The sequence below is a fragment of the Poromitra crassiceps genome (assembly GCF_964638095.1).
Source record: "Poromitra crassiceps genome assembly, chromosome: 1".
Lineage (NCBI taxonomy): Eukaryota > Metazoa > Chordata > Actinopteri > Beryciformes > Melamphaidae > Poromitra > Poromitra crassiceps.
In genome coordinates, this window is record NC_139623.1 from 52,341,158 (window position 1) to 52,360,992 (window position 19,835).

The window sequence follows — 19,835 nt, forward strand, 5'->3', positions numbered from 1 at the left end:
TCTTTGAGGCTAGGGACCTGATAACATGTCACAGGCTGGGGAAGTCTTTGAACTACGCGCTGTACTAATAAAAACAAAAACACGTCAAACATGTCATTGGCCCTCTGGGCTATTCCTGATAACACGTCAAAGACGTCTTTGGCCATGAATGAGTTAAAGGAGAATTTTGTTTTTTTTTAACCTGGAGCCCTCTCCTCACATTAATTATTATCTGACGACTCACCCAGTGTTCTCCGGTGCGATTTGGAGCGTCGTAGGCATTGTTGTGATCTAAATAGTGTCCAAGCCAGTCCTTGAATGCGCTCCGTCGGGGCCACATGGCAGCGTGCTGTTCCTCCATCTAAATAGACAGTTTTATTCCCGTGTTCTACCCATATCGTCATCATATGATCCCTAAAGAAACATCAGACTGAGTGCTATTCACCCCCGGGCTATTTCCAGCAGTAGTCTTTACAGGGATCTCATTTCCTCATTCGGGGTGAGTTTCACCAACTCTCGTCAAGTCCCGCGAGACTTTCCTGCCGGCTGGCCTGTGTACTGACTTGACGAGAGTTCTAAATGTTATTGGACCAAATCGATCAGATTCTGATAGTGAAATGAGTCATTTCGCGGGGCTGTGTTGTGATTGCGACGCTTGAAAGCATGTATCCAGCTCAGCTCAGCTCAGCTGACTCCAGACCAGTAGTCATACTCGCACCCACTGAACCGATACACAGAGCCCGGTCAGCTAAGCTCTGCTCGAGCTGACTCCACTCAATTCATTATGCGCGGACTGTTGTTTTAAACTATGTTGTCATTTAGCAGTTCATCTCCGAAAGGCAGCGGCTGAACTTGCAGGCATTTTTATTATTTAATTATTAAATAATTACCTTTGCTAGAGGATCGTTAAGTGAATAGCCGACTTTCTAACATGAGGGGAGCGAAAAGAAAAACACACACAGGACAAGCACAAGGTATAGTTCTTGCACAAAGGACACAAAGGATAGTTACATTTTGTCTTGTGCTCCAGAGGCTTCAATAAAGTAGGAGACACCTTGTATCCAACAGTTAAACTTTTGTGATTAAGTATTTGCATATTCATATATCCTGGAAATATTAATGAGGGAGGAATAGATGTAATTTTAATGGGATAATTTGACTGTTTTTGTGGAAAAACCACAGCACACATTATTAATCAAAGTAGAGTTTTAAGCTGTATAAAAACATGTTTGTAGGGGATATTTTAAGTTCAATAGTCTTCAAATTATATTATTAATATGACGTGAGGTTCAGTTAGCTTTGCACAGAAACATCCGTTAAAAATACTTTTTACTTTTACTCTTCGAGTACATTTCATAGCCTGTACTTTTTTACCTTTACCGCAGTAAATAGTTGAATCGGTACTTCTACTTTTACCAGAGTCGTTTTTTACACAAGTAACTGTACTTAAGTACAGAATGTGGGTACTATTCCCATCTCTGTATATAACTAGTATAGTGCCCGTTCCCCCCATGCACCACCCCATGGGCGCTCCCCGCCCCCACACTGCACTCCGTCAGGTCCCCCTAAATGCACTCCCCAAGTTTGAAGTAGATCCAAGAAACGGTTCTCGAGATACGTGAAGGACAGACATACAGAAGCCGATCGGACGGACAGTCCTGGAGATACGTGAAAGCTGTGATCTTATTGGTTGAATTGCACAAAGTTTACCACTGGAATTTCTCGGGTTCCCAGCAATGCACCCGCCAAGTTTGAAGTCGATCGGACGAATGGTTCTCGAGATAAATCGCTTTTTGCTGCGAGTAGGTGGCAGTATGACTATGCATAAGTCCAAATTGCATGAAATGCGGCACCGCACTCCAGCTCTAATCGGACAAATGTTTCTTGAGATAAACTGCTTTTTGTGTTGCCAATAGGTGGCGCTATGTCAAATTGCAAGAAATTCAGCACTGCACTACGTCGACTCCCCAAGTTTGAAGTCAATCGGATGAACGGTTCTCCAGATAAACTGCTCTTTGTGTTGCCAGTAGGTGGCGCTATGCCGAATTGCAAGGAATTCAGCTCCCTGCACTCCATTTGGTCCCCCTAAGCATACTCCCTGAGTTTGAAGTCGATCGGACGAACAATTCTCAAGATAAACAACTTTTTGTGTTGCCAGTAGGTGCCGAATTGCACGAAATTCGGCACTACACTGTGTCGAGTTCCCATCAACGCACTCCCCAAAATTGAAGTCCATCGGACTAACGGTTCTTGAGATAAACCGCATTTTTTGTTAGTAGGTGGCGCTATGCCCGATTGCATGGAAATAGGGCACTGCACTCCGTCAGGTCCCCCTTAACTCACTCCCAAAGTTTGAAGTCGATCTGACCTACGGTTCTCGAGATACGCGAAGGACAGAGACATAAAAATGACAACTTTTTTGTCTGCAAAAGCTTCATAGTTTAACGAAAATATTTTATGCTTTAAATCTAAAGTGGTTCATGGATTACATTCCAATCTAACAAACCTATCAATTTAAAAGTCAAGCATGTTACCGTGGAAACAATTAAGCTTAGCCCAAAATCACAAATCTGAATGAGGGGGTCCCCGGTATATTTTCTATCATGTAAGGCGTCCTTGGCTGAAAAACATTTGAGAACCTCTGGTGTAGACTAGTGCAGTGCCCGTTCCCCCCATTCACCACCCCTTGGGCGCTCCCCCCCACACACTGCATTCAGTCAGGTCCCCCTAAGCGCACTCTCCGCAAGTTTGAAGTCGATGCAACAAACGGTTCTCGAGATACGTGAAGGACAGACATACAGAATATATTATATTAGAAGATTATGAGTGTTCATTGAACGGTGTGGGCGTGACCAGGTGGCAAACTTTGATGTTTTGCTGTGACAAAGGAAGTTGCTGTAACTCCAATGTAGATTGCCCAATCTGCGCCAAACTTCATCTGTTTGATAAGAGTCCCAGCCTGAAGACATCTACATTTCAATATCCATGCCAGAGCACCCCCTACTGGCAACACAAAAAGTGGTTATTAACTCGGCTGTACATGGTCGCATCTTCACCAAACTTCACGTTTGATGAGCATGTCAGCCTGGAGTCATATACAGGCCAATATTCAGTTATAATGATAGCGCCACCTACTAGCAACATGAAAACAGCCTTATGTGACAAACATCATCCGATTTACATGATAGTTACATAGTCTACTCTACACGTGATATACAGCAATATGACATAATTATTGGGGTTTCTCTAGCGCCACATAGTGGCCACAGGAAGTAACACGTCACTCCTTCGTGCAGTGTCCAAAACGCATGAAAATTCAGAGCTATGTCGCCGTCCAGCAAGGTGCGCAAAGTGCGAGGGCCCGTTCAAGGCTGCTTGCATTATTATTTTTAGATGAAAATGTTTGAGATTATAACTTTAAATCAGGATTCCGAGAATAAAGTCAGAATTTTGAGATTAAAGTCAGAATTCTGAGCGGGAAAAGAAGCATACTGTTACATGTGACATCACTGATGATGTGACTGATGATATTATCGATGGTGTACCGGAATCTGAATGTCTAGGGTCCCTAGATTTTTGTGACGTCAAAATTGGGTCACAAGCCAAAAAAGGTTGAGAACCCCTGTGCTGGTGATACTCAGTGATACGGTATCATCATCAGCTAGAGAATTGGGATTCGAGGGGTGGGAGGGATTAAGGGGGATATGGGTGGTGTTTGGGGGGCTGCTCCCTGGTCTAAAAGGTTTGTGCATGTTTATAAGACTACTAGTTATGTGGTATTCTTTGTCATTTATATGTATATTGCTGCTGGAAGCTGGAATTTCCCTTCGGCGATAAAGTACTGTCTATATATCTATCTATCTAATCTTTGCAGCTCTAGTGAGAGGCTCCCACCACACCTGGTCGTGCTGGAGGCCTCGGCGGAGGGCTGGTCGGCGGAGGAGGAGTTAGAGCTGTGGATGAAGCGTGTCTGGCTGCCTCATGTGTCAGGCCGGCCGGGGAAAAGTTTGCTGGTTCTGGATCGGCACCACGAGCACATGGCCGACCCGTTCATCTCCGCCCTCAGTGCGTCAGGGACGCTCCCCGCGCTCATCCCTGCCGCCTGCTCACTCCGCCTCCAGCCCCTCGACGTCTGTCTGAAGCCCGTGCTCCAGCACTTCCTGCTCGCCCGCTGGGACAAGTTCACCACCGCAGACTGGGACAAGGAGAGCCCAGAACAAGGTAATTATAGTATATAGTTGAGCATTTTTAATTTATCTTTTTTCTTTTGTTTTCTTTTTGTTTTCAATTTCTTAGTTTAGTTTTAATTTGTGGCATCATCCGTGACATTATCAAGGAGAGGAAATCTCTGCACAATGCTGTGCACGCATGGCATCATCTGGGGATCCGTGACATCACAATTGCTCAAGTGACCATCACTGATGACATCATCAAGTGCTCAAGTGACATCACTGATGATGTCATAGACATTGTGACATCATTAATGCAGGGCTAACCTCGCGTCACCAGGCTCTTCTCGGCGACTCGGCGAGAAAGAGCCTGGCTTCCGCTCACAATTGATTTTGTCACCCTACCTGGTTCCGGCCTAGAGCCCGCCCTAGACCGGATGGGCAGCGTTTCTAGCTCGTCAACTTTCACGTTAACTTGACAATTTGATCCAAGTATCAGAACGGCAAACAACAAAACAAAAGATGGACGTACCGAACGAAGTTTTTGAAGAAGTTATTTTAGAAACATTGCGGATTCACAATCTCACATCTTTTAAGCCAATACAGAAGCTTTGCATCAGACAATTAATCGAGGCAAGAGACGTCAAGCTAACGGCAACAAAGACGTATTTTGGCGCACTGCCTTCCGGTGTTCATTCTGGTTCCGTGGTTTACGCCCCATGACAAAAAGCGGGATGAAAGGTGCCCAGACTAATGCAGGGCTTAAAATTCGGCGCGGGATTGCGGGGGTCCCGCACATTTCCCCAAATTCCCGAATATTTTCAATTTATAAAGGTGGAGTAAGTAAAATGGTTTGCGCAGACCGATCTATGTTTGTGCGGAACGGTGCTTAGCAAGCGAAACGGCTCTCTGTCTGATCCATTGAGCACAGACTGTAGAAAGAGATGCAGGATAGCCAAGCAAATGTGATTGGATGAACGTTTGACACTAGGCCAATCAGAGGCAGAGAGGGGCAGGTCATGCCTTCGCCTAGCCTTCGCCATCATGGGGAAAAAAATATCGCGTCCCTCAGTCCTCTCTCAACATCAACGCTCCTCTGCTGATTTCTCGGTGGATACAGGCAGCTGCTTGCAAACATGATATATCGCTGGCTAAAAAGGAAAACTACGTCCTCAGAAGGGGGACCCGCTCAGAAAAAACAAACGGGACAAGTCGAACAACAAGGCACTTCTAGCTGAAACGTCAACACCAAGTAACGTCAGTGTCAGTGATGTTTAGCGTTACGTTATTGACGATGAAGAATCTGATATCGATAATGACGTCGTTAATAATAACGTTAATCCTCCTTATGCCGAGTGCCAGTGATGTCAACGATGTTGTCGCCACTCAAATGCCGTTTCTCATAAAGCAGCCGTGAAAATCTGGTGGAAGCATTTTCAATAAAAATTGAAACGACACAGATGGTTTATAGTCACTTCAATAGAACTCTCCCCAATGCAAAATTCAAACAGTTTTAGTTGCCAGTAATGATAGTAAGAAAGGCAGATGTAGTGAGCAAAGATGGATGATTTAATATTCCATAGCTCCAAATCAAACTGACATCACTATTGTGAACACAAAACGAATAACACTTCTGATATAATATGATATTAGTGTTTTAGTAGAGTGTATCACTCAATACAAAAAAATAAAGCCTTTCATAGAACCAAAAGCCTATAGCTTAGTTAAAAAACACGACAAAAGCCATAGTAATTTAGACTCAGGTGTGCATAAACTACTTCCTTTTTTAAATACAAAAATGTGAAATTACAGTATTATCGCTTATTGGACAGGAGAAGCAGGTATTTGTCGGTTATAGTAGGCTATCGCTTGAAGAAATCCCCCCAAAGTCTATAAATCCCCCCTATCTGAAGAACATAAGGGGGGAATTCCCCCCTACTTTGCAAAGTTAATTTTAAGCCCTGTTAATGACCAAAATCATCACAATCTCACAATGTGGGACCAAAATCGCAGACAGAAAGACAGACAGAGCCCACTTACTCATTAGATGATGATAATACGGGAGTTGTGATGTCATCAGTGATGTCACTCGAGCAACTGTGATCTTTATTATTAATTATTAATGAATTAATAATATATCAAATTGGGTAAGTGGGTCCTGCATGTCCGATTTGTGAAGGAAAGGCCGGGATTTAGCCGCGGTGGGCCCCGCTACTAAATGCATATAGAGGAAACCCTGATATGAACTGCATCACTTACTTCATTCAGCACCTGGGTGTTTTTTGTTTTGTAAAACCTTGTTTTTATTATTTCAGTTAGCGAAAAGGTTTTCGTTCTTTCGTTAACGATAATAACCTTGTTCCAGCAGACGTCCCTGGGCTGCTGGTGGACTGGCTGGTCGAGGCTCTGGCTCTCCTGGCCCAGAGGCCCCGGCTGCTGAAGACCTCATTCCACCTGACACGGCTCCTCCCTGGGCCGAGGGATGGTGAGGAGGAGGGCGACGAGGAGGAGAGCCGGGGCCCAGCAGAGGCTCAGGCACACCTCCTCAGCTGCCTGACTGAGGCTCTGCTGGGCCCTGAAGCCCTGCAGCCAGCTCCTCCTGACGTACTGGAACTGGAAGACGAGGAGGAGACAGACGACGAAGGAGAGGAGGAGAGCAAGGACACAGAGGAGAGCAAAGACACAGCTGAGAACAAGGAGACAGAGGAGAGCAAGGACACAGAGGAGAGCAAGGAAACAGCTGAGAACAAGGACACAGAGGATAACAAGGAGACAGAGGAGAGCAAGGAAACAGAGGATGAGATGGAAACAGAGGAGGAGAGCAAGGAGACAGAGGAGGATAGGGAGCAGGGGACAGAAGGGCTAGAGGAGACCAGGGAGCCGGAGGAGGACAGGGAGGAGATGGAGACCAGGGAGGAGGGGACCAAGGAGAGAAAGGAGAGACGTGAGATCAGAATAGAGAGAGGAGAGGAACTGGGCGATGAGTGGAAGATGACAGAAGGCGAGGCAGAGGACAATGAGGAGATGGACGAGAGCTGAGTGGAGGACAAAGAGATGGAGGAGAGGGAGAGGCTGTGTTGTTGTGCACTGGGCTTCTGAAGCAGTCTGTACAGATTTCAGAAGGCAATCTGCAGATGGATGATGTTCACGATGTTAACGACTATACGGACATGCTCAAATTAAATGTCGCCACAATATTCATTATAATATTCATGTCAGCACAGAAATAAAATGTGCTGTCTGACCTGAGAGTCTCCAGTCTACAGTGTGGACTTTCCAGTCCAGAAAACCGCAGCGTCACTCCTGAATCTTCTCAGATGGTTGTTACTCAGGTCCAGCTCTCTTGGAAAGGGTTGGACTTCAGAGCTGAGGCCAAAGCCTCACAGTGAGTCTCTGAGAGACTACTACTAATAAATGCGGGTCAGCTGTGATGATTTCAGGCTCGACGCTCAGTTAGTCCACCTCCATCATCAGGGCTCTACGGAAGCCCTGAGAGGCAAGTGAGAAAAAAATCTGGAGATCCATTTTCTGTCTGTTTCAGTCTGATCTAAATTGTTCTCAATATGACTAATGCTGTTAGCCTTATTTAGAACATGGGGTAGTGGTGCAGTCTTGTGGCGGAAATTAGTATTACAATAAACACTTAGAATATTTTCAAAATCACCTGACAATTTTTTCTCTCTTATTTCTCTTTTTACAGATTAAAAAAAACAAAACAAAATGGAATTTAGATTATCCTTTTTTATGCCTCCGCCGGCGATAGCCGGGCCTGAGGCATTGTTTTCTGGTTGTACATCTGAGGTTGTTTTCTCAGGAACGCTTTGACAGAATTGCTTCAAATTTGCCTCAAACGTCCACTTGGACTCAAGGATGAACTGATAAGATTTCAAAGGTCAAAGTTGAAGGTCACTCTGACCTCAGAAACGCCATTTTCATGCTCGTTAATGTGATATCTCAGGAACTCCTTGACAGAATTTATTCGAAATTGGCTACACTGACATTTTGGAAATACTGTTTATTCTGACATTGATGAAAATATGGCATAACAAAGAATTAAAACTGTTATAGCATGTATATAGTATAGTTTTTATATCATGTGATCACAGATACACCTGTACTCTTGCGGACTATAGAGCAGAAAGCACCTTATTATCAGATGTGTGGTTTATAAGCCTCCGGATCTGGTAACACTTTACAATGGGGGCACATTCATTAAGAGTAAAGCTGCGTTCACACCGACCTATTAACGTTTTACGCTGGCATCAAGTTTACATACAAAGTCAATGCAAACGAGCGATTGAGCGTATATTCGCCCGGGAGAAAAATCGCTGGGCGGCAGAGACAGAGCGATAGGGAGAAAATACGCTCGTCGCCCGAGATGAAATATCCCAACTCGAGCGAAAATACGCTGGCATCAGTCGCTCGCTGTTCAATGCTGATTGGCTGCCGTGTGAGAGCGAGTCAAGGATCACACTGGCTTGGAACAAACCGCTGGTTTATTGTGTGGCAACAACCCGCATTGACAGGCTGACAGCTGACATGAAGTGAAGTCTGTACTACCGGTATGGACCTCGCGTTAGGAGCACGCTGATGGGCTTAGCTTGTAAACAACGACGGGGGCTGGTAGTGGACAAACAGCATGACATTGCGTAACGTTATTTCCCCCACATGTCCGTCAATTCGTGTGCCTGTTGATGAGCGATTTAAACAGAGCGACGGAGCGATTCCAAAGGGTTGAATCAAGCGACAGAGCGAAAAATAAATATCTCGGTGTGAACACAGCTTTAGCGTTAGAGTTAGTTAGAGGTACCTTTTAACTTTTACAAATATTACATATTACATAATCCATACTTCATATTCCGGGTTTCGGCACCAAATTGTCGTGAGACTAGCTATCAAATCAATAATTACAAAGTTATAAAGGTTACATGGCATATTTATTTCAGAGAACAAATTGAGGCAGATTTTACCAAGAGGGTTTGCTTGCTTAGTCTCCTCCCTAGTGGAGGGCTTTCTCAAGTCTATACATCCATTGGGCGTGACATGTAACATGGGAACTCAACCTTACACCAGCTGTAGCGCTCTCTACAGGCTGCAGGCTAACTGTCTTAAATTCTCACTACAACACACATCGGATCATAGATTTGACTGGCTCATGTGATCAATAGGCTACAGTGGGTATAAGAACACACATTTCGTTGATTTCTATTTATTTTTTATTGCAGTGATAATCAACCTTTATTGGCAGTCCATAGATAACACATGCACAGCTGAATAAGCTCACAATTTATATTTACATAGGACCAAAAGTACACTAACTACAGTTGGTTTTGTGAAGGCATATGTGCAGAATCAAATTCATTTGTAAAATAAATGCTTGTAAAACTTGACTGATTTCAAATAAAACGACTCTACAGACATGCTCAAATGAAGTGTCACCACCACAATATTCACATTATTGATGTCAGCACAGACATCCTGTCTGACCTGAGAGTCTCCAGTCCAGCAGACAGCAGCTGTCCTGAATGCTGTCCTCGCCATGCACCGCCTGCCTTGCGAGGTCCCTGCCCATGCAGCTAGGGGGACTAAGTAGTTATGGGCGGGCCTATGTGAGTAGAAGCGGGAGGAGCCAAGGAATCCAGGGGCGGAAGAATTTCGATTGTAGACGCTACAGTTCAAAAGTTATGGACCAAAACGTGAAGAGAGCTGTTATAGTGCCACCATCAGGTCAATAGGAGTATTTTTTTTTTAGATCGGAGCAATGAGTAAACGTGGGGCGAGCCAAGGAAACCTGTGAAAAAATAATTTTGATTGTTGAAGCTACAGTTCTAAAGTTATGGACCAAAACCTAAAGATGGCTCTTATAGCGCCACCGTCCGGTCGATCTGTGTAATTTTTTAGGCCAGAGTAGAAGAGTACTCTATGAACATATAGCCCCAATTTGGGAACAGTCGCTCTTATGGCTTGTGAGCTACACGTACTGAATGCTGCTATAGCGCCCCCTATAGGCGAAATGACACAATCTTTTTCCTCTCAGCTCAGAGTATATCCGTCCACACCTGTACCAAGTTTGGTTAGCATCGGACGTTGTGTTCCGGAGTTATGGCGCCTTTTGTGAAATAGGCCCCATCCACAGAACTTTGGAAGTCGATTATATCGCAACGGTGCGGTTTTTTCAAAAACTTCAAAATCAGTGTTGTGCAGGACAGTCCCCCCATGATGGGTGCTTTGGATTGGTGAAGATTTTACATTTAAGATTGTGCCTTGCTTTTCAGCAAGCACAATAATAAAGGGGAAGCAAACCAGAAGAAAATACATACATGCAATTGCATGACAGCAATTCTGTAAAGTGTTTAAAAAATTATTAAAAAAAATGATAGAGAGGGGTTTAAAATAGAGATTTTAGCCTAAGCTTCAAAGGCAGGTAATTTCAAATTCTGATAAAACAACACCGGATTAACCTGACACTCATCTAGTTTAAAACAACAAACATATCAATACTAACTGTATGTAGACACTGTCCACTGGAAAATGCTGTCTGCTGTGCTGGTGGTGTGGCCCAGACCTTTACGGTCAAGGCTGATAATTAAGCTGCTGGAGGAACATGCAGGTGAACTTTGAACAGGAAATAAAGCAGGTGAACCTTGACTCACATTATGGCTGTAATCTGACCTGAGACCAGCCTCACACTGATCTGACCTTGACGTTTGCACCAGATTATAGCAATTTTCTAGTTTCCATCTGCAGTCCCCGGGTAGGTTTAGAAAATACAGCACAAATAATACAATACGATGAATTGCAAAGTACATTTTGAAGTATAAATGAAATTCTTATTTTATTTTTTTATCTTGCAGTTTTCAGAACATGAAAACAGAACATGAAAAACAAAAACAGACTTATACACAGGAAAAGAAAAGAAAAAAGAAAAAGCATACATATATCATCAATCTACCAACACCACAACGTGGTGCTACCAGCAGCGTAAGGTGCTTATGTGCTTATAAGAGATGTGCATGGGATCACATGCAAGGGGTCCATGAAAAATCAGCAGGGCCAGTCACCCGTCGCGCCCGACCGAATTGGTCCTCAGGAACCTGTCTCTCCATACGCACAACTCAGAATCACTTTTATTGCCACAATATGCAAGATTACATACAAGGAATTTGTCTTAGTGTCAGTATGCAGTGTAACGGTCATTTCTGTCAAATTTCCGGAGCGTTATGGGTCTGTAGCTGGCCGGGTCTACTTATTCCTTCCCCTTTTTTTTTAAATGAGAGAGATGTTAGCTTCATATAGTGTTTTAGGTAAGACTTGGTCCATCTTAGAGCTAGATGTCATGAGGAGGAGTGGGACAAGAATGCAAATTCAGCATCGAATCCATCCGGCCCAGCTGCTTTACCTGAAGGGAAGGATTTACTAGTAGAAGTAATTTTTTTCAGTCTGTAAGTCCTGGTTTTGGAACATTTTCACATGTGAAATGTGTGAAACCCATGTGATTACATGTGAAACCTATGTGATTACACGTGAAAATGTTGTTTTCCGCTCTACAACATGTCGCAAAACATGTTATCACATGTTATAACACATGTGAAGATGTTCCAAAACCACACGCTTCCCATGGGTTTCACATGTGTTCCATGTCCACATGTTTCTTCACATGTGAACCTCGTGTTTTTTCTGTAAGGGTATTTTTATTGGTTATTTTATTTATTTTAATATTTGTCATCCTGCAGGGGATTCAATATAATAAATCCATCTGAGTTTGAGAAGCAGCTATGTAAGTGTTACACATAACAGTGTTGCTGCTGAGTCATAGGCAGACTTCACCGTATATTGACCAACACACACACACACACACGCACACTGGCCTTCACTGTGTGAATAAGCTGTAGGCCCTCCCCTTGTTATATAATGAGCTGCAGATTCTATCAGTTTGCTCTGGTAAGAAAACAAGAGTTGGATGGTGTGAGGAAAGTTTCCCCGCCTCCCCATTGGCTGTGCCCCCACCCCCTTCACCCCCCTCTTTATCAGCCTGCTGGACTCCCAGACCCCCACAGATCCACTGACGTCCAGAGAACCCGCAGGAACCTCCAGAGAGCCTGCAGGAATCAAACCAAGTCTGCAACATGGGTGAGAACACTGCATGTGATCATTCATTTTATTCATACAGCACAGTTCATTCAACAGATAAAAGTGATGTTTTTTTCTTCTTCTAGCTAGACACTTTCTCTGCAAAGCCCTCTGAGACATGCTTGTGATAAAGGGCTACCTAAATAAACATAATTACAGATTATGAAAGCTACCTGCTGAAACACGTACAGTACGTTGTTGCTGCTGTACCTATTCAACGCCTAAAGGACATTCTTGAGTGCTGGCCTTTTCTTCCTTTTACGTTTCTACCTTGGCCCTGCACCTCGATGTACTTTATTTTCAAGTTCAAGTTTATTAGTGTCCCAAAGGGCAAATTGAGTTGCAGCAAATAGACATACAGATAAAAACACAGGGAGTGTGCTCGCTACTGCTGTTCTTTGACCTATCTAAATAAACAAGCTTGAACATAGTTGTATTGAAGAATGAAAAAGACTACAAGTATTATTTTAAAATCTATTCTAAAAGATATGGGTAGCCAGAGCACATAACCTAATACAGGAGTTATGTGATCGTTTTTTTCTTCTTGTTTTTGTCTTAGATAAGAACTGGCACAGCACAGGCTGGCAGCGGCGTTAGTTAACAGCTGCCTTTGGGAGACAAGTAGAGCATTAGTCCACTATAGAGCATTGCAGTAATCAAGGCAACTGTGCAACCAGCTCAGTGGCCTTGTGGTTTGAGTGTCCGCCCTGAGACTGGGAGGTTGTGAGTTCGATCCCCGGCCGAGTCATACCAAAGACTATAAAAATGGGACCTGTTTGCCTCCCTGCTTGGCACTCAGCATCAAAGGGTTGGAATTGGGGGGTTAGATCACCATATGATTCCTGAGCACCTGCTCACCGCTGCCCCAGGGGATGGGTCAAATGTGGAGAACAAATTTCGCACACTCAGGTGTGTGACAATCGTTGGGACTTTACTTTACCTTTCCTTTATTACTGGCTCCATTGTTGTCTTGCTTTTGACTATTTATTTTGACCTCTTGCCCAAGCAGTGATGGGCAAGCTACTTGGAAAATGTAGTAAGCTAAGCTTATCAGTTGCTCTCGATTAAATATAGCTAAACTACATTGAAGCTATCCCCAGAGAAATGTAGCAAGCTAAGCTACGAGCAACATGGCAAAAGCAGCTTGCTAGATCAAAGCTACTTTTTTCTCGCATTGAAGCAACTTCATGTCAAAGAACAACTTTCGACCAAACAAATAGGCAGGCAAAAAAAAATCTCATTTTGATTGTTTATTATATTATAAAACACACTGAAACTCTCACTGGCACAATATTCAAAAACAGACAATAAAACCTGAACGTCTTCTTCATCTGTAGCTTCGCTACTTGTAGCAAGCTACTGCCCAACACTGTGCCCAAGAAGAAAACTGTACACGCATAAAAATCTGCAAAGTACATTTCCTCTCTTCCCGGTCGATGCCACCAATGCGGACACATGATCCATTCATGTGTCCTCTCCCACTATTCTGCCACTATTCTAAAGTATGGCACCCATTCTACCCTAAAGCATGGCACCCATTCTATCCTATATTTCCATATTTTCTATATTTCTCTATCATATGATTGTTCAATGTGTTATTATTACTACTGTAATTTGCTACTGTTGTGTCAGCTAGCCCTCCTTTCCCTGTTCTCTCCACATACTCTCTCATACTCCCCCTGCTCTCACTCCCCACCTCCTCCCCTTCCTGAACCCCCCCCCCCACTATTCTAAAGCACTTTCCTGCTCTCTCCTCTCTCACATTCCCCCTGCTCTCCCTCCCCTGCACCTTCCCCACCTCCTCCCTTTCCTGATCTCTCCTCCCCACTATTCCCCCACTATTCTAAAGCAGGGCACCCATTCTATCCTATATTTCTATATTTTCTATATTTCTCTATCATATGACTGTTCAATGTGCTATTATTACTACTGTAATTTGCCACTGTTGTGTCAGCTAGCCCTCGTCTCCGTGTTCTCTCCACATACTCTCTCTCATACTCCCCCTGCTCTCCCTCCCCACCTCCTCCCCTTCCTGAACGCTCCCCCCACTGGACTGTAAATAACTTTGACTTGTTTTGGGCGAGACCACTCCTTTTAAAAAGAGATGGCCTCCACCCAAATAAACTAGGTGCTCAGCTTTTGTCCACCAACATCGCTGATTGCCTTGACCTGCTTTCTGCCTTGGGGCATGACATCAGATTATTCCAGTGAATAATAGAGAGCCCAGGGCTAAACCCATTTTGCCTGTGATTATGTTTTGTTGCCAAAGAAAGCAGGAGAAGAGCATATGGTGGCGTGGTTCATAGTAATTTGTTTTCTGTAGCCTGGGCAGCACCACCAGTGCCGCCCGTTAGTCAACCTGTGCCCCTCAAGTTGGCACTGGTAAATGCCCGCTCCATTACCAACAAATCATTCATTTTAAATGACCTTTTCATCTCCAAAGACTTAGACTTCTTGCTCATTACAGAGACTTGGCAAAAAAGGGAGGAATATGCCGCTCTGAACGAACTATGCCCACCAAACTGCTCCTTCACCTGTGCCCCCAGGTCCACGGGCCGAGGTGGGGGTCTTGCTGTGGTGCATAAAACTGTTTCCTATCTAGGATGGTGAGCGCTGAAACCTCTTTCTCCTCTTTTGAACTTTTAATGACCAAAGTTGGGCGTTCTAACCCGTTTTATTGCATTTTAATTTATCGCCCTCCTGGTCTAAGTAGCTCTTTTCTATCAGAATTCAGTGACTTCTTAGCCTTCTGAGCGGATTTTGATGGTTGGTGAGTTTAACATCCATGTAAATGACACGACAAATAGCTTTGCTGTTAATTTTTTAAGTGTTACTGAATCGTTTAATTTTGTTCAACATGTCAGAGGCCCGACGCACATTAAGGGTAACACTCTGGACCTTGTTTTTACTTTTGGTTTAAACATAGACAGCCTTGGCTCTGAGGAGTTGCTTGTGACTGACCATGTTTGTGTTATTTTTAATCTGTCTTTTAACACCGATCGTTTAACTGATAAGCGTGTGAAGTGCTCACACATGTTAAATGACTTTTCTGCAGAAAATTTCTCCTCTGCTTTTGATAGTGTGGTGCAGCCATCTAAATAATAAATAATAATAGATGGGACTTATATAGCGCTTTTCCATAGCTCAAAGATGCATTACAGTAGGCTACACAAAACTAAACACTGGGGGGGCGGGGGAAGACGTTAGTGAACATATAACGACAGAGATTACACTAAACCAGAGGTTCTCAAATGTTTTTCAGCCAAGGACCCCTTACAAGATAGAAAATATACCGGGGACCCCCTCATTCTGATTTGTGATTTTGGGCTAAGCTTAATTGTTTCCACGGTAACGTGCTTGACTTTTAATTTGATAGATTTGTTATTAAAATGTAATCCATGAACCATTTTAGATTTAAAGCATAAACTATTTTCGTTGAACTATGAAGATTTTGCAAAAATATATATATATTTTTTTTATTACATTACATTTACATTACGTCATTTAGCAGACACTTTTGTTTTATCCAAAGCGACTTACAATATCACAATTTGTCAACAGTACAGAAAACCACTATGCAACACAATCAATGACAGCCAAGATATTTTGATAGACTAGTACCATGTAGGAAGTAGTTTGAGAAGGAATAAGTAACATGTAGCATTTTATTTAAAAAAAAAAAAAAAAAAAAAATGTTTTACTTGAAAACTTTTCGCGGACCCCCTGGCAAAGTGCCACGGACCCCTGGGGGTCCGCGGACCCCCATTTGAGAACCATTGCACTAAACACTTGAGTACTATGTGGGGGGGGGGGGGGGCGATAGTGGTGGGACAAGACAGTAGACAGAGACAGCACACAAGCAAGGATGGGGGGAAGGAGCAGAGGGACTAAGACAAGGCGGTGGAAAAGAGATGGGTTTTGAGGCGGGAGTGGAAGACTGTGAGGGACTCTGATGTTCTGATTTCTTGGGGAAGGGCGTTCCAGAGTCTGGGAGCTGCCCGAGAGAAAGCTCTGTCCCCAAAGCTGCGGAGTTTGTACTTGGGGGTGGAAAGGAGGTCGGCTGAGGAGGATCTGAGGGACCGGGAGGGTTGGTAGGGGGAGAGGAGGTCTGTGAGGTAAGGGGGGGCCAGTTTATGAAGGGCTTTGTAGGTGATGACCAGGATTTTGTAGTTGATGCGGTAGGGGATGGGAAGCCAGTGGAGTTCTTTGAGGACAGGGGTGATGTGGTGCCAGGATTTGGTGTGGGTGAGGAGTCGAGCTGCTGCATTCTGAACCAGTTGGAGTCTGTTGATGAGGGTGGAGTTGATGCCGTGAAGGAGTGAGCTGCAGTAGTCCAGGCGGGAGGAGATGAAGGCGTGAATGAGAGTTTCAGCAGTGGAGTGTGAGAGGGAGGGGCGAATTTTGGCAATATTACGGAGGTGGTAGAAGGAGGATTTGACAATTTGACGGATGTGGGGTTCAAGGGAAAGGGTGGGGTCGATGATGACGCCAAGATTGCGTGCCTGGGAGGAAGGGGAAACAGTGGTGTTATCGATGGTGAGGGTGGGGTTGTTGGTTTTGGAGAGAGTGGACTTGGAGCCGATGAGGAGAAGTTCTGTTTTATTACTGTTGAGTTGTAGAAAGTTTTCTTGCATCCAGGATTTAATGGCAGACAGGCAGGAGTTGATGTGGGAGAGGGGTGGGTTGTGGGGGGAGGTGGTGCTGAGGTAGATCTGAGTGTCGTCGGCATAACAGTGAAAGTCCAGGTTTAAGTGACGGAGGATCTGACCGAGGGGCAGGATGTAAGTGATGAACAGAAATGGACCGAGTACAGAACCTTGGGGGACACCGTGTGAAACTATAGAGGGAGCAGAGGAGTGGTTGTGTAGGGAAATGAACTGAGAACGGTTGGAGAGGTAGGAGTGAATCCACCTGAGTGCAGTACCTTCGATACCGAGATCTTCCAATCTGGAGAGCAGGATGTTATGGTTCACGGTATCGAAGGCTGCACTCAGGTCGAGGAGGATGAGGATGGTGAGGGATCCGGAGTCGGCAGAGGTGAGGAGGTCGTTGAAGACTTTAAGGAGTGCTGTTTCAGTGCTGTGGAGGGGGCGGAAACCAGATTGGAGGGGTTTGAATAAGTCATTGGAGTGCAGGTGGTGTTGAAGTTGGGTGGCTACTATGCGTTCCAGGGTTTTTGAGAGGAAGGGGAGGTTGGAGATAGGCCGGTAGTGATTGAGGCAGGATGGGTCAAGACCGGGTTTCTTCAGGATGGGAGTGACAGCAGCAGTTTTGAAAGCAGAGGGGACAGTGCCATGGGAGAGTGAGGAGTTGAAGAGGTTTGTGAGGTAGGGGCAGATGACAGGAAGGCATGATTTCAAAAGGGGGGTGGGGAGGGGGTCAAGGGAGCAGGTTGTGGGTTTGGATGAGCTGATGAGTTTGGAGACGGTGGAGGCAGTGACAGGGGTGAACCGGGAAAGACGGCGGTGGGGGGGGAGGCTAGGAAAGGCAAGCGGGATGGAGAGGAGAGAAGCAGGGGTAGGGGCAGCTGGGGGGGACAGAGGGGACAGTGATTGGTAGATGGTGGTGATTTTGGAAAGGAAAGGAAAGCAGTGCATTGTTCAGATGAGGAGGTAGGGAAGGCGTCGGTGCGGGGCTTGAGGAGGCTGTTGACGGTGGAAAAGAGGGTTTTGAGATTACGGCTGGGATCGTTGATGATGGAGGAGAAATAGGCAGACTTGGCGGCAGTGAGGGCATCTTTGTAGGTTGAGAGGTGGAGTTTGTAGGCTTCAAGGTGAACAGTGAGTGGTGTTTTCATTTATTTATTTATTTATTTATTTATTTATTTCAGGGACAGTGCAACATTAATGAACATTTTCATGTAAATGTGCCGGATTATAGCCTTAGCTAATTTCCATCCGCAGTCCCTCGACAGGTGAAGTACAGAAAAGTTTAAAAGAAGAAATAAGAAAATTAGTGCATACGTAGGGCATTCATACACATACAGCAATGTAAATGACACATACATACACATAGGGTAAACACAAACAACACAACACAAATTAAACAAAAACAGGGAACATTAGGGATATTAACCAAGGTGGACACAGGACTTTCAAGGACATACAAAAACAACACATAAAACAAAAAGGTTTAAATGTGATCGCAGGTTTGATTTGATCTGAGCCATGACTTTAACAGCCCCTTAAAGGTGTGAAAGCTGCTACTCTCTCTGACTGACATTGGTAGGCTATTCCATAGTTTGCCATAGTTTCCATAGTTTCATGATGAGTCTTTCCAATTGGTGGCCGGTCTGTTTGAGTGTGCGGAGTTGAGGTGTGAACCAGGGTGCAGAGGTGGTGAAGGAGACGGTTTTTGTTTTGAGAGGGGCCAGCAGGTTGAGGGAAGCAGATAGTGTGTTGTTGAGGTTGTTGGTGAGATCATCAGGTGAGGTGGGGGGAGGTTCCTGGGGGAGAGTGTTGGAGATCAGATCGGAGAGTTGGAGGGGGTCAATGGATTTTATTTTCCGGTGATTTGCCTGAGGATCTGTGGACGTGGGGTTGGGGATGGGACAGTGAACTGGATGATGCTATGGTCTGACAGAGGGAATGGGGACGGATGGATGTTGTGGACTGGTTGATTGAGGGAGCAGACGAGGTCGAGGATGTGGCCTTTGACATGGGTGGGGAAAGTGACGTGCTGGGTGAGGTTGAAGTTGTCCAGTAAGGTGGTGAATTCAGAGGTAAACTTGGAGGTTGGTGAGTCGATGTGAATGTTGAAGTCGCCGAGGAGCAGTAGACGGGAGGAGAGGGATGAGGCAATTGTGAGAAGTTCAGACAGATCAGATAAAAAAGATGGGTTTGGTTTGGGGGGCCGGTAGATGAGAATAACAGTCAGTGAGAAGCAGGTTTTGAAGGCAAGTGATTCAAATGAGGAGACAGTGGGGAGGATGAGTTCTGAAGTCCGAAAGTTCTGGTTGAATATTACTGCAAGGCCACCTCCACGGCGGGAGGGACGGGGTTTAGAAATGTAATTAAAGCCAGGGGGGGATGATTGGTTGAGGGAGAAGAAGTCATCAGGTTGTTGCCAGGTTTCAGTGAGGAGGAGAAAATCAAGTGAGTTGTCCAGTACTAGTTGATGCAGGAGGGGGGCTTTATTGTTGAGTGATCGGGTGTTGAGGAGGGCAAAAGTGGTTGGATGGGAGGGTGGAGTAATGGGGGCAAACAGGAGAGGTCGGAGGTTGTCGAGGTTGACAGTGCGGGATGTTACAGTGGAGGGGGGACGGTGGGAGCTAATTGTATGGATGTAGGAGACCGGATGGATGTTGGGGATAGTGGAGGAATGAGGATGGCGGGGGTGTCTGGGGCTGCGGTGGAGATAGCGGCGGCGGCGGAGGATGCCAGCAGAGCGAGTGGGGATGAGTGCATCATGGTGTAGCCTGTAGTTGTTATTAAGAAGCAGGAGTTCATGGGAAGAGTAATGGATATGAGGGGGGAAGCTGGGCTGAGGGAAAAACAGGTAGGGAGTAGCATGGAGTAAAACAGGGGGTAGGGTGAATAGGAACATGAGAAAGTTGAA

The 19,835-nt window shown here is 44.9% G+C and overlaps 2 protein-coding genes across 3 annotated transcripts in view; both read left to right on the top strand.

Annotated features, from left to right (window-relative positions):
- Positions 1 to 7,783, top strand: part of pogzb (pogo transposable element derived with ZNF domain b) — a 138,454-nt gene extending 130,671 nt beyond the window's left edge. The window contains exons 21-22 of one of the 2 annotated variants that reach the window (XM_083645397.1): positions 3,854 to 4,200; positions 6,514 to 7,783. In XM_083645397.1, coding sequence (XP_083501523.1) covers positions 3,854 to 4,200; positions 6,514 to 7,187 — 1,021 coding nt within the window. In that variant the 3' untranslated portion in view covers positions 7,188 to 7,783. The remainder of the gene's footprint in view (positions 1 to 3,853; positions 4,201 to 6,513) is intronic. The other variant, XM_083645398.1, reaches the window with a different exon arrangement.
- A 4,396-nt stretch (positions 7,784 to 12,179) lies between these two features.
- The window catches only part of selenbp1 (selenium binding protein 1), a 60,506-nt gene continuing 52,850 nt past the window's right edge, over positions 12,180 to 19,835 (top strand). Inside the window, exon 1 of the mRNA XM_083645435.1 lies at positions 12,180 to 12,278. Coding sequence (XP_083501561.1) covers positions 12,275 to 12,278 — 4 coding nt within the window. The 5' untranslated portion in view covers positions 12,180 to 12,274. The remainder of the gene's footprint in view (positions 12,279 to 19,835) is intronic.